The sequence below is a fragment of the Drosophila busckii genome, chromosome 2L (assembly GCF_011750605.1).
Source record: "Drosophila busckii strain San Diego stock center, stock number 13000-0081.31 chromosome 2L, ASM1175060v1, whole genome shotgun sequence".
NCBI classification, from domain to species: Eukaryota; Metazoa; Arthropoda; class Insecta; order Diptera; family Drosophilidae; genus Drosophila; species Drosophila busckii.
Window position 1 is genome coordinate 14,873,350 of NC_046604.1, and position 14,392 is coordinate 14,887,741.

The following is a 14,392-nucleotide window of genomic DNA, read 5'->3' on the forward strand; positions in this document are numbered from 1 at the left end:
ACACACAGACACACACACATTAGGCTATAAATAAATGTATTTGTGTGTGTGTGTCTGTCGTTCTAGTTTGCCAAGTGCTTTGCTTCGTTTTCATAGTTAGTTATGATAATAATAATAAAAATAATGCTTGAGCATTGGGCGAGAAATGCAAGATACAGAATTCTGCTAAGCTAAGCGTTGCCACCTTGCAGCTAAAACCATTTAAGCCAAGATCTTAACGCTTGGCAAATGATTAATGAACTCGACAAAATCTAGAACAATCTATCCAACGATAATTGAATAACAATTTAATGGCTGTACAATAAATGCAATTCATCATTGTTTAATGCTAAAATCTTTTCACTATTACCAAAAGTAAGAAACTCGTGCCTAAGAATTTGTAGCCTGCACTAAAAATCTAGACAAGTTTTCAAGTTGCATTCACATAGATACACACTTATACAAATAACTATTTTATGCAAATCACACACACACACATTTGCATTTTCTCGAAGGAGTCAGCCAATTGGCACAGGTTGGCAGCACACTTTACATTATATTTCGCACACACACACAAACATATACAGACTATAACGGCTCTTGGCAATACAAAATTCCAAACAAGCCAAAGCACTAGCTAAAGCTAAAGCCCCCCAAAAATAAAAAGTAGTGGGGGAGCGCTAGGCACAAACAAAAACAAACGACAAAACGCAGGCAGAGATAAAGAGACGCCCGAGTACGAGTAAGAGCTCCACACTCACACACACACATACACTTGAAAGTACTCTCGTATCTGCATCTCGCTTGCGCGCACGCCAAGACACGCGACTCGACTCTCGCTGCCAGCTTTGCGAGCACCCCCCTCCCACCCGCTATCGTTGTTCTCGTGCATACGGCGCACAAGTGCGAGGCGATTGATTATGATTATTAGTAGCAAAGGCGCAAAGGCAAAGGCGAAAACGCAAAAAGCCAAAAGCAAATGCAAAGCCAATGGAAAAGGGGGAAATGTTGGGGGTAACAAACAAAAAGAAAAAAAAAAGACAAGCGGAAAAACGAATTTAAATGAGCGCTTTTAGCTCAGGCTCAGAACAACTGGTTAATGTATGAGTCTGTGTGTGTGTGGACACACACGTGCACATGCATGTCTGCATGTGTGTATGTGAAATCTATAGGCATAAATTTATTGTTTTTTTTTTTTTTGTATTTGTTGTAAGTTTGTATTTCAGAGTTTGACTTGCAAGGCAAGCGCGCCGCTCCCCTCCCCCCTTTCGCAATATTTGCGCTCTCTTTGCTTTGGTAGTTATGTAGTTACTGCTGTTGTTACTTTTATTTATTCTTTAGCTTGAGTTGCGCTTCGTTTTAGTTGCTGTATCTTTTTATTTGCACGCATTCTTTGCATTCACATTCCCCATCGCGGCTGCACTGTCTTAATTTTCATTAAGTTCTTTTGCTTTTGCAATAAATTGTCATTGTCATTGTTTTTATTGTTGTTGTTGTTGTGTTTACCTCCAAATAAATGCCATTGTTTAAATTTGTTGCTACTGTTGCTGTTGTTGTTGCCGCGGCGGCGGCTGCTGTTGATTTATTTAGATGCTCGCAAAATGCCGAAAAGCTGCTAAAATCCATGGGTTTAATAACCTCCATTTTGAATTAGAGACTCGTTCACACAAACTCTTTTTTTTTTTAACACACTCTCACCGCAACACTTGAAACATAATGCAATTGACAATTGCAAATAATATTTTATGCCATATCACAAATGGATTCTTTTTTAGATATTCCACACATTATTGATTTTAATTAAGCACTAATTATCATTCATTGCGACACATTTTGCCATTTGCACATTGCTGCTGCTGCTGCTTATTCTTCTTCTTCTTGTTGCTGCTGCCGCTTTTGTTGTTGTTGTTGTATTTGTCTGCACTCGAAGTCGTCTCGTTTCGTCATCTACTCTTTTTTTTTTTGCCTTAGCAATTACATTTTTCCATTCGTTTGATTATTATTATTTCTTTCACACACACACACACACATTACAAATTACACATTTTGGAAGAGAGAGCGCAACGAGAGCGGCGGGTGAGCGAGGTAGACATATGCATAGACGAGTTGTGCTAGCAACACGACGACATCGACATCGACGACAACGATATTATTTGGTTATGGGATGCGTTTGCTTTGCTGCTCAAGCACTTGGACTTTTTACAACTTTACACCGCGGCGCTCAAACAAATAATGAGCGAGCGCATTGCGGACTAAATACAAGAAACACTCCTCACACACACACAAACACAGCGGCAGAGACAGAGACCGACCGCAACGGGGACGCATACGTCGCGCGCACGGAAGCAGCGACGGCAGCGGCAGCAGCAGCAGCGTCGCAAGCAGCTAAAATCGAATGCGAATCAAGCAGCAGCGATGGCAACGGTGACGAACACAGAACGGGGGAGAAACAATAACAGCAGCAACAACAAGAACAACAGCACTAATAACAACAACAACACGACAGTCGTCGCAGTCAAGCTGCTGCTGCGGCTGCTACTATTGAGCGAGGGAGCAAACCAAAGCCAGAGCATAAAAACCAAACGAAACCAAACAATCGTGAGATTAAGCCAAACGCCGTTTTGGCTGAATGTGAATATGAATGAGATGAGATGAGTTGGGCAGGCGGCGGCAAGCAGAAGGCAATAGGCAAAGGCCTGTCCTCAGAGGTGAATGAGCGGCGCGTCACTTGCAGTGCCAGCGGCTAAAGAGAGAAAGAGAAATAGCACGAGAGAGAGAGAGAGAGAGAGCGCGCGCACACACATTTGTATATTTTGGAGAGCACAAGTGAGCGCAACTTTTGAGCTCGAGAGCGCATTTGGGTGTGTGTTTGTATGTGTGTGTATCTGTGTGTGTGTGCGGAGGACTGTTGTTGGGCTGGACGAGTTGAAGAAGAATGAGCAGGCATTGTGTCAACTGGATGTAATGTAAGCAAAAGCAAAAGGCAACGCCAACAGCCCCAAAGCCTGTCACACACACACACACAGATACAGTCAAACACGTGAATAGCAATATGTTGAGTAGGGGAGGGGGAGGTGGAGCAGCAGCAGCATGACATGACACACACGGCAAAAAATAAAGCCAAGCAATGAAACAAATGTACCACAAAAACTGTTGACGACAAGCCAAGGCAGATCCAAAGCAGATACAAAAGGCATAAAAGGGATAAAATAAAATAATAGCGTTGCGCTGCCGCTGCTGCTGCGGCTGCTGTTGCTAGCTGAGCTCAACTGAGCTGAACTGAGCCGCCGCTGCCTCTGTGCCTAGCCATGAGAAATGGATTAAAATTCAGGTATAAAATATGCATACATGTGTTTTGTGTGCAAATGAGAGGTAAAAGGTACTTGAAACTATCTACATACATACACACACATACACATACATCGTTGATTGAGCGAACATGTGCACTAAAGCAATTGTTTAATTAATGCGACCTTTCGCCGCAACTGAAACTAAAATTTACATGCACATCTTTATATCGATATATGCATACATATGTGAATGTATGTATTTGGGCAAGTAATGCTGCGAAAGATAGAAAATGCAGTAAAGTGCGATAAGCACGTAGCCGCCAATAGCGAGACAGCGAGAGAACGACGTGTGTATAAAAACGAGATTATTAATCAATCCGTAAGATACAGATACACACAGAGCCAATACAAAATCCCACCACCAAGCCACCAAAACAGCAGCAGAGTAGGCAAGCTGCCAATCCACTACGACAGCGACACATCTTCAGCAAAATGCATATGACTAAACACATACACACACACTCGACGAACACACACACAGTTACACACATGATCATGCAATAAAGAGTAAGAGAGAAAGAGCAACTGCAGTCAACTTTTGCCTTGCACGTGAGGCAACAGCAGCAGCAGCAGCAGCGCTCTTCTTATTCTTTCACATATTTGTATTGAATTTTTCTATGCTTGTGTTTGTGTGTGCGCGACGACTGTAAATTTGACTAAAGCGTAACGCAAAACTAAATCAAAAGGCAGGTAGATAAAATAAAAAGCAGCAGCAACGACTGCGGTTCATTTCAGAGACACGTAGTCCGAGACTCTCACACACACATATGCATATGCTATAAATTATAAACTGACCATTGCACACTGGTGCTGGTTGCTTGGCTTTTTCAAATATTTTATACGTTTTTATGACAGACAGGTGCTGGATATTATTGCAACAGCTGCAAACACGTGACCGCACTGTGGTGCAACATTAAATTGCAGCACAAATACAGCAATTGTGCACCACTGTGCAACAATGCTAATAATATAATAAATCGAACAGCGCTCAGGCAGACAGGGCAGCCAAGCAAAAACAATTTACTTATGAATGTCTGTATCTGCATCTGTGTGTGTGTGTGTGTTTCTGCATGGGCAACTAACTCTAAGCTTATTCTAAATACACTTTGCGAAAAATGCAAAAAGGAATCAACAACGAAGCGGCCAAGCAAAGGAGCAGCCAACAGACAACGAGAGCAACATCAAATGAGCACAATTAGGCTTTGGCTTTATTGATGGCCCGCGGGTACAAGCAACAGCAGCAGCAACAGTAGAACCAACGGAACAGGAACAGGTCACCGACAACAGAGCAGACATACACACACACACACACACACACTCAAAAGGCCTCGGCTCAATAAATGCCCAGAGCTCCACTCACACCAAGCTCCAAGTTAGCCGTGAGAAGAGAGCGCATCAGCGACAGCAGCGCAATGTTGGCGGAAAGAAGAAAAAAATTAAGCATTGGATAAATCCAGAAAATGTAAAATTACATACACACAAATACAGAATACACTCATGGAAAACTAATACATACAGCGAAAAGTACAGCCAACATAGCGCACAACAACAACAACAGCAACAATGGTAATAACCACCCGATACCGATACCCAATACTCGAAAGAAGAACACACAGTGCAGAGTCGCAGCAGCAGCAACGCCAACGCTGCTGCGTCGCTGCCACCGTTCGGTTCAGTCGCGGGCAACAATCATCGTCACCAAAGAAGAACTTTACTTCGTCAATACAACAACAGCAACAACAAGAGCATGCAGCATGCTCATAATGCGGCGGCTTTGGGGCAGTGGCGTAGAGGGGGATTTAATGTTTGTGCCCCCACTGGCCTTTATATACATATGTATGTACATATGTGAAAATGTTATGAGCTGCTTGCAGCCTCTTAGCAGTTATAATTCCCCTTTCAAATGTCTGTCTGCCTACGCCACTGACTTTGGGGGCTTTGCTTGCGCTGCTGCTCTGCTTGCTTGCCGTTATTGCTGTTGTTGTTGTTGCTGGCTTGATTGATGGCGCTGTTTGTTGGCTACGTTTCGCCTTTTATAATGGCGTCGACGCATCGCTCCTGCTGCTGCTACAGCGAAATGCGCGTCAGGTTGTGTGTACAATTGGAGACTTTGCCGCCGCCGCCGCAGCCGCTGCAAAAACTCGAATCTCATAATTTTGACCTAAGCGCTCCAAACGCTTTGGCTTTTTAACCACTGTCTTTGAGACTTTGAAGGTGGCAAAAGTTTTAGGGCGGCTGCTGTTGTTTTTGCTGTGGATGCGATGCTCTGCTGCTGCTTCTTCTTCTCCTTATGCTACTTGAAAAGTGGTTTGACATTTTCTCGTTTGCTCGTTTGGCTGCCCGAGCAGAGCAGCGCTTTCGGCTTCAAATGCGAGTGTTGTCGCTTCGGTAGATTCGCTATATTTGTTGTATGTATTTCTTTTTATTTTGCATAAATTAAGCATAAGTGTATTTGTATTTGCATTTCGCATTTCGCGTTGTATGTGTGTCCGCTCTCGTTGCTTGCCCTACGCCTGTGTGTGTGTGTGCGTCAGTCTCGTTTTGTCAACGTTGTCGTTGCTTTTGTTTGCACATTCGGAAGTACGCACACACACATATGTATGTACGCTAAGGTTGACAGAGACCACCACTAACATTATGTGATTTGGGGGTGGGTGGGTGTATCTTATTTTATTTCATTTCAACTTTTTCGCCAGCCAGATTTTCTATTTTGGCTTTTCACACTCCCATTTACATTTACTTTTTCCTGCCTTTCTACCCAAAATTTTTCTTATACGCCCTTTTTTTATGCACGATTTGAAGCGAACAAAAAGTCGAAAGGGTTTGACTTTGAGTTCATAAAGGCAATGCGACGAAGCTATAAAATTATAGCAGAGGAAAGTATGAAAAGCTGCTGCATTGAAAACTAATCGATGCTAAATTTGAACACATGTTAAAAATGCTTACCTTTTGATGTAATAAATACAGTATATAGTAAAATCAGATAATGCTAATAGCAATTAAATATTATAGTCTAGTCTAAACTCAGTTAAAACCAATAAATGTTAAAAGTTAGTAATCATTAATAATTGCTATATACAAATAAATAAAAATATTAATTAAATTGTTTAAGTACATGCAAGTTAGTAAGTACTTTAAATAAATAAGTTTAGCTAATAAAGTGTGTGTGTGTGTGTGTGTGTGTGTGTGTTAAGTATAATTTGTCAGTGTATGTGTGTGAGTGGGTGAGGTGGTTGCTTGATTGGGTTGGCAGATTGCTGGTCATGGTCTATTAAGGCTTTGAGAGCAAGGGTGTTGGGAGTGTTGTTGATGTTGTTGTTGTTATGTGGGGTGGTAAGTTCTGTACTCTGTTTGTATGGCGTGTGTATTAGGGTTATGGCATATACAAATATATATATATTTATTAAAGTGGAGAGTAGACTTGCAAGGGGTAGTAGTAATCATCAATCGAATAGAATAGATAATTTGTCATGGCACGTACATTGTTCATACTGACCAAATACATGGCCAGTTTGTTGATATCCAAGTTTGCCAGCTGGCTGACATCGGTGGTGTTGAGTATGCTCAGCATAAGGCTTATGTCGGCGGCGGTGGGTATAGCCGGCACCGTTGCTTGCTGCTGCTGTTGCTGCTGCTGTTGTTGTTGCTGCTGTTGCTGGCCCAATCCGTGAACGCTGGAGCCTGCGCCACCGGCAGCGGCGGCAGCAGCAGCGGCTGCAGCTGAGGTGCTGGCGCCTTGCGATTGCATTAGAGCCTGGAGGCTGCGATTGCTCGAGTCTAGCTGCTGTTGCAGCTGACTGACTGAGCTGCCGCTGTTGGCAGCGCTGCCGGCGCCAGCGTTCTGCATTTGCATTTGCATGGACTGCAGTGTGGGCGTGGTGGGCACCGATAGCGTCGGCGTTGACGAGACCAGCGCCTGTAGCTGTTGAAAGGGCAGAGAGCGAAGGATTGGGTTTGATTTTTAAGCGTTTAAAAATAACAATAATTTGTTGTTAACAATGGGTGTGTGTAAATGAGAGTGAGTGTGAAAGAGAGTTGATTGGGTTGGGGGGGGCAGTTGAAACGCTCTCAGGTAGTTTTGTTAATCAGCTGTTGTCAGTTCCGGTCCCATTGTCAGTCCTTTATTTATTTTTTGCAATTTCGTACTACAATTTACTACTTTACGCAAAAACTAAGCCAAGTTCAAATGGTCTACGGGCCAACAGCTAAGCAACAAAACTACGTACTGGATTACTTTATCCGTAAGGATACTACGTCTAAATTTTTTTTTGCTTATGGACATTTGTGTTTAGTCAAAATACAAAACATAAAATTTAAAACAATAAACAAAAAACGGGAAATTGTGGTTAGAAATAAACATTATAAAATGTGCATTTGTATCTTGATAGATAGACTAGATTACAGTGGTACCTCGATAACACTTTCTATTGAATTTTTTGAGCAGATATTTAGGAAATAGATTTAATTTCTGTCCTGAGCACTTATATTTCACTATTGAAGGATTATCATATTAAGCTATCTCTATTAACGGATTCAAGGCAATAATTTGAATAGCACATTAAATGGTTGGGTCAATGATTTGTTTTTGTGAATGGTAAATGTTTATTTGTTATTATTATTGTTTTTTGTGTGGTCTGTTGAGCACTCACCTTGGCCTTTTGCTGTAGCTTCAGTTCCTCTTTCTTGTAGTTGCGCTGATAGGCGGTGATGACGCGACGCAGACGCGTATTCAGATCCTGCATGGATGGCCACATGGTAGCATCTTCGACGGCGGCCAGCGTGGGTGGATAGCTGCCGGCAACGCTTTCCTCCTCGTCTAAGCCTAAATTTGAGTTGGAGTTAGCATTATCGCAGTTCTGAGCCGCTGACTCGCCAGGGGTCGGGGCCGCTGCAGACGCAGTCGATGTAGTAGTTGTTGTTGTGGTGGATGATGGATTGGTTATGGTGGTAGTAGTGGTTGTGGTGGTGGTGGTGGTGGTATTGATGTTTGTGGTGACGTTAGTGCATGAATTGTCTGAGCCAGACTCGGCGGGAGCAATGGCAGCGGCATCATCTTTGGCTTTGCCAGCGGCCGCTTTAGCGGCGACATTTTCATTGTCATCGCCATTGGCTTGAGCTTCGTTTTTAGTCGCAGCCTCATCCGTTGCCGCATCATCCAATGTGGCAGCATCGGACGGCGAGCTGCTGCATGTGGCACCTGCTGCAGCTGTCTCAGTCTCCGCCGGCGTCGTTGTATCGGCGTCGGCGTCAACGTCAACAACAGAGGCTGCAGCCTTTGCCTCATTGTCGCTGCTCGACGCGTCTTTAGCTTTTTCGCTTTCGCTTTCATTATTTTCAATTTTAGTTTCTTTTGAATTTTCAGCCTGATCTTTGTTTTGTGCCGATTCGTTTGGCGTTTCGCCGCTGCCCGCTGCTGCGACCGTGGCGTCCGCTGCGACGGCGCTGCCATTGCCCTCAACCGTGCCAAGTTCCTCGTTGGCTTTGTTATCGCTTTTGGCGTCGCTGCCGCCGGCGTCGCTCTTACCCGACGAACTGGGACGCTCCGGATCAAGTGAGTCCTTAATATCGCCAGCCGTGTGCTTGGTCGAGTCCGAGTCTTTGGTGGTGGTGGTGGCATCGTCATCAACCTCATCGCCGTCATCATGTTTCGAATTTGCATCGTCCTCGTTTCTGTGCCAGAATAAATGAGAAAATTAGTTAAAGCTCTCAGCAAGTTGGCAAAGAATGTTGCATGAGTTTTTTAATAAGAACATGCCGTACAACGAAAAAAAAGGCATACACTGAGAGAAATACAGAAGCGAACACACACGCAAACAAGTAGAGCTTAAGTATTCCAAGTATAAAAGCCTTGGGGTAATCAAATCTTGCCTATGCTCAAAGATAAATTCTTTAGATTTAATGATAATCGAAAACTATTGCAATATATCTGAATTTCTGAACTATCAAATGCGATAGCAGGATTTATTTCATACCAATATTAATGTTATGCATTCTTTCACTTTTTAAACAATAGTTGCTCCCTTTCTTTACCATATTTTTGGATAGAGACTGGACTGTGATTAGTATTTTGTGGCTTATGTGGTATTACGAAATGGCAAATGGTAAACTAGTTTAAGTTTATAGCTCAAATGAGGGATTGAATGTGTGGGTTACTCAATTTTTAACAGTGTATGTTTTCTCACTTTCGCTTTTGGTATTTCTCTTTTTCGAGGACAACTTACATTGGCAAATTCGTGACGGCCAAATCGTCACCGACACCGGCGCCCACGTGGGTGACAAAGCAGAGATTCGGATCGGCGCGCATTTGACGATACATTTCACAGCCGTGTTTGTAGGTTCCGACCAATAGACTCTTATCACAACAAATGGGATTCCACCATGAGGATGGCACTTGATCTGGCGTTGGCGGCGGGCGTATGGGTAGCTCGCTACATGATTGATATACACATATATATATAGATTTAAATTGTTTAGAAATGTGTGTGTTTTATGATGAGCAAGGAAATTAGTGTGTTTTAGTAAATTTGTTGGTTTAAAAACAAATAATAAATTAAAAGCAAATAAATTAATTAATTGTATGTTAATTGCCAATTTGTGCTACAGTACTTTGTTTTCTTTTTGTTTAACAAAAACTACAAGTGCAACTTATAAAATGCCAGATTACTTTTTGCAAACAATTTTATAGACTGTATATAATTGCTGGTAAATTATTGAGTTTAAATGAATAGAGGTAGGGGAGAAAGGAGAGTGCAGGCGACGATAATTCCTATACGCCTAAACGCTATATATGTGGGCGTGGCTGAACGATGCGAGCGAGCGAGCGAACGATCGAGGCGAATTTGATGCGAATTGAATTCGTGACGAGCGTTTTAGTTTATGTATGGCATAGATATTACCTTTCCAAATTGAAAGCTGCTAGCTGCTTAGCTTTCATACTGCTGCAGTTGTTGGTTGTTGTTGTTGTAGATAGTAGTAGTTGTTGTTGTATCAAATTAACGAATTAGCAATAGTTTGTCAAGAGATTTTATATATACAATTAAATAAGTTAAAATGTATGCTGGCCATTTATAGTTAGTAAGTGAAGAGTTATGAAAAAGTTAGATATAGTTATATATATAAAAGAGAGAGAGCACAAAACACTCAGCGAGTAACATTTAGTAGTGACGAGTAGAAAGAGAGTAATAGCGAGAGTACTAGCAAAGCGTAAAATATAAAAACTGGCATATGACAGTTTGGACAACATTAAATTTAGTTTTATTTGTTTGACAAATTGGCATTTTTAGTAAAAAGTAACGAGCAAAACTACAAATTAAACTGTATAAAAAATTAAACAGTAATTATAATATATATTGAAACAAACAAACAATCAGTCAATCAATCAACGACAACAATCATGAATGATGAATGAATGCAAATGCAAATTACAAATGCTTTGAAGCGTTACCTGATCGGCGTATTATCCTTAATCTGTTGCACAAATTCACCAATTATCTCATGCTGTATATAATACAACATTCTGACGCGCAGCAAAACCCTGTGAAGTTTCAAAAATTAATAATAAATCATAAGCAAAAAAGAGAAAAGTAGAAAATAGTTTTTGTTGTTAATTAAAGTTCGTTTGTATAGAGAGACGGCTAATGGTTAGCTAAACAATTTCGATTCCACACGACTCACTTATTCGCGTGTCTGCCCAAATGCTTCTTATACGCGCCCTCCAGATACGCATCCGCATCATATTTCTCCTTCTTGCTCCAGTGATTCGGGTCGTGTATGCTTGTGGGATTCACCACAGCGGCGGCCACAGCGCTAGCACAAATGCCACCATTGTTATCCTTATTATCCGCATCCAAGGCGCTGGACTTGTGCGCAGGCGTAGTGTTGCCACTGTTGCTGCCCGAAGCGGTGCCTGGCGTTGAGTCCTTGTTGGATTTGCCTCCATTGCGACCTTTAGATTTTGTTTAAAAATAATTCTAATTTAGCTGCTGTTTGTTTTTAGTTTGTGGCTATGTAGTATGACTGAGTTTATGTTATGGGCTGAGTTTCAACTAATGTGTAATGCATTCTTTATAACGAGCTGAGTTTTTTGTTAGTTAATGTTTGTGTGTTTAACAAATTTGTAATGTGTTGTTAAGTGTAAACTTTGGGTTGAGTCAAAGTTAAAGTGAGCTTGCAATGAATTTTTTGCTTCTGAATTTTGTTTGTAAAATGTGATTATGAAATTAAAAATAGTTTGAAAAAATTGTATTCTACCTTTAATCACATTTTGTTTGGCAGTTTCTAAATAAAAAAAATAGATAAATAATAAATTCATTTAGACAAACAGTTGAATTTTTGTTGAACATTTTTAAGCGTTATGGAAAAAAGCGAATGCAAAAATATTTTGAGTTCGAAAAATTAATTTGGATTGCAATTTTAAGTAATCGCTGCAAGTTTTAATTGCATCAATTACTTAAAATAACGCATGTAATTGCCTAATTACTTATAATTAATGCATGGAAATTGCAAGTGCACTTTGAATAATTAGTAATGAAATATGTGATGATTAACAAAAATAATTAAGTGTGGATTATATACAAATTATTAAATAGATATATATATATATATAGTTTACAATTAAGTTAAGTTTATAGTAAAAAGGCAGACAATTGCATGGCAACAAAACATACACACACTTCCTCTCTCGATCGATTCGTTTGACGTACGTTAGTTGTTGGTCTCAGTCAAAGTCAAGTCTTTAACTAAATTGTAGCTTTTGAGTTAGATTACAAGTTCTTTACTAGTTACATTTACAGTTATATATAAGTGCCAAATATATTTTAAATGTTAGCTAAACCCAATTGCAAATTGAGATAGTAAGAATGTGATTTTTTTTTTACAGCAGATATAACAGAGTTTGGCAGGAATAGGTACATAGCTCCATAGGCGCCTGATAGTTTCTGATTTTTACAAGTTAACAAGTTTTCTCGTTTAATTTTCGCTATAAATTTTCTTCTACGTCCGTGCAGCAGTTGGAGTGCGTGAATGTATATTTTACCATACCTTTGGCATTCCTACCTCGTGGCACCAAATTATGCAGGCCACTATGATCCCTGCTTATCTTTTGCACCTCGCCATCCTCCGTGGGTGTAATGAGATCCCAAATAAACGTTTTGATCTTCTCGTCACCTTTGTAAACCTGCAGGCAGTACAGCAGCTGTAAGCAAAAAGGCGTAACGTTAGTTTCGAGCGAGTAAATAGCAACGAGTAAACGATTAGCGTGCAGCAAATTTGTTTCAGCAGTTTGAGAAGTTTTGTTTTTACTCAGCGAAAACCTAAAGTTTCCTCAATATTAGCATGGTTGGTCATCATTATTAAATTGAGCTTAATTAGTTGGTTGCAATTAGTTAATAATACTTACTATAATGCGTGCACAATCTTCAATGTCAATGTCACGCCAGCCACGCTTAAATTGTCCCAATTCCAGCAATTCAGTCCAACGACCCCAGCTAGAATAAAAACATCAAAATATTTATAAAAATTCAAAGCAGTATATAAATTAGAACACAACGCATTCGAACTCTTTGAGAAACTACACAGAGAAACTAAAATAGTGCCATATATATAACTATATTGGATGCAACATGGATGCTGCCAGCATGTCCGAGCGTAGTCTGCCCGCTTATTCGCAGAGTCAACGCTCCTTCACTAAACCTTATATGCCAGGCGGCAGCAGCCAGAAACTACAAGAGATTGTGGAGGAGCCACCAGATTTGGATATGACAGCAATTGCATACAAGTTCTTTTTGGATGATTTTCATCGTTTAAGCGAAGAGGATCGCAGGATGAGACTTGCCGGCTTGGATGGAATTGAAATGCTGCGCACTATTGAACAGATACAAGCTGAGATGGCAACATTTAAGCTGGAGAATCATATAATGGTAGAGTTTCTGGAAAAGAACGATCCCAAGCTGCTGGTGGGTCTGCGACAGCGACGCACATCGGTTATGAAAAAAACACAGAGCAAACGCAATTTGGGCAATGAGAGCATGGCGCCCTCAAGTCGTCAGAGTATGTCCAAGCGTTCCATATCAGCATCTATCTATATGGGCGGCAGTGCGGCAGGCGATCGTACGCGACGTCCTATAGAGCATAAGCTCAACTATAAGGCCAAAGCGGAATTGGCAGAGAAATGTGCTGCAGAGGTGGAGAAGCGCGTTACGGATATCGAAAGAAATGGTGAGCAACTAAAAGTAACTCAATAGCAAATGCTTAACTATTATTTAATCAATAACTAGCCATGGTTGAGGTCAAACAGCTGCGTGCCAAGATCGAAGAGTTGCGTTATCGCAGCGAGGAAACCATTGAAACTGAGCGTAATTTTGTTTTACATTTTTTACGCGATGACAAGGATGTGCAGTTCCTTGAATCCGCTACTGAGCGTCAAATTGAGCGCAAGTTGCGCAAATTCACAGCAAATTGGTTTAAGAATGCGCGCGCCTTGTTGGGCACCATGCGTTTAACTATTGTATCGCTGCAAGAGACTTGCCAACAGCATCGTGCAGATCTTATTACCAAAGCAGATCTAAGTGGCATACTCACTGCTGTGGATTTTGAAAAATTAATAATCAAACGCACTGAACTCATCAATGAGTTAGAAGAGAAAAATACACATATGGCAGGACTTAAGGGCGTCACTGGCAAAACTTCCTTAGCTATGACTGAAGAGAAACAGGCAATGATGAATTTAGAAACAGAAATGCGCAATGTTCTCAATCGCACTGAGGAAATTACACGCAATATTGTTAAACTGGAGAAAGAGGTAGCCATAGTGCAGGCCAATAATGCCAAGGATTATGTTGTATTGGGTGAGTTACGTGCGCAGCTGGATGAATACGAAGCGCCAAGTGTTACTGAATATATTGAAAAGAAAGAGGAAGCTATTTCTCTGGAAAAGGAGGAGAAAATGTTACAACGCAAGATCTATATACTTAATATGAAACTGAACAATGTTATGCGACGTTATAGATTACGCGATGAATAATTAAACAAACACACAATTGAGCAGCAGCAAAGATTCTCGACTT

General features: G+C 41.0%; 2 protein-coding genes across 5 annotated transcripts in view; one reads left to right on the top strand and one right to left on the bottom strand.

Moving 5' to 3' along the window:
- LOC108606728 (mucin-19) overlaps nt 1–14,392 on the bottom strand; it is a 32,294-nt gene that overhangs the window by 9,191 nt on the left and 8,711 nt on the right. The window contains exons 4-13 of one of the 4 annotated variants that reach the window (XM_017997121.2): nt 12,727–12,814; nt 12,369–12,522; nt 11,580–11,606; nt 11,004–11,274; nt 10,774–10,863; nt 10,226–10,267; nt 9,551–9,757; nt 8,854–8,999; nt 7,979–8,151; nt 6,811–7,251 (exon numbers count right to left, since the gene is read on the bottom strand). In XM_017997121.2, coding sequence (XP_017852610.2) covers nt 6,811–7,251; nt 7,979–8,151; nt 8,854–8,999; nt 9,551–9,757; nt 10,226–10,267; nt 10,774–10,863; nt 11,004–11,274; nt 11,580–11,606; nt 12,369–12,522; nt 12,727–12,814 — 1,639 coding nt within the window. Of the gene's footprint in view, nt 1–1,485; nt 2,247–6,810; nt 7,252–7,978; nt 8,152–8,853; nt 9,000–9,550; nt 9,758–10,225; nt 10,268–10,773; nt 10,864–11,003; nt 11,275–11,579; nt 11,607–12,368; nt 12,523–12,726; nt 12,815–14,392 lie in introns of those variants that run through there. The other 3 variants (XM_017997130.2, XM_017997138.2, XM_017997145.2) reach the window with 3 other exon arrangements.
- LOC108606722 lies at nt 12,845–14,383 on the top strand. Its single transcript, XM_017997108.2, has 2 exons — nt 12,845–13,544; nt 13,604–14,383. The coding sequence occupies exons 1-2, from the start codon at nt 12,950–12,952 to the stop codon at nt 14,347–14,349; spliced, it is 1,341 nt and encodes a 446-aa protein (XP_017852597.1). The 5' UTR covers nt 12,845–12,949; the 3' UTR covers nt 14,350–14,383.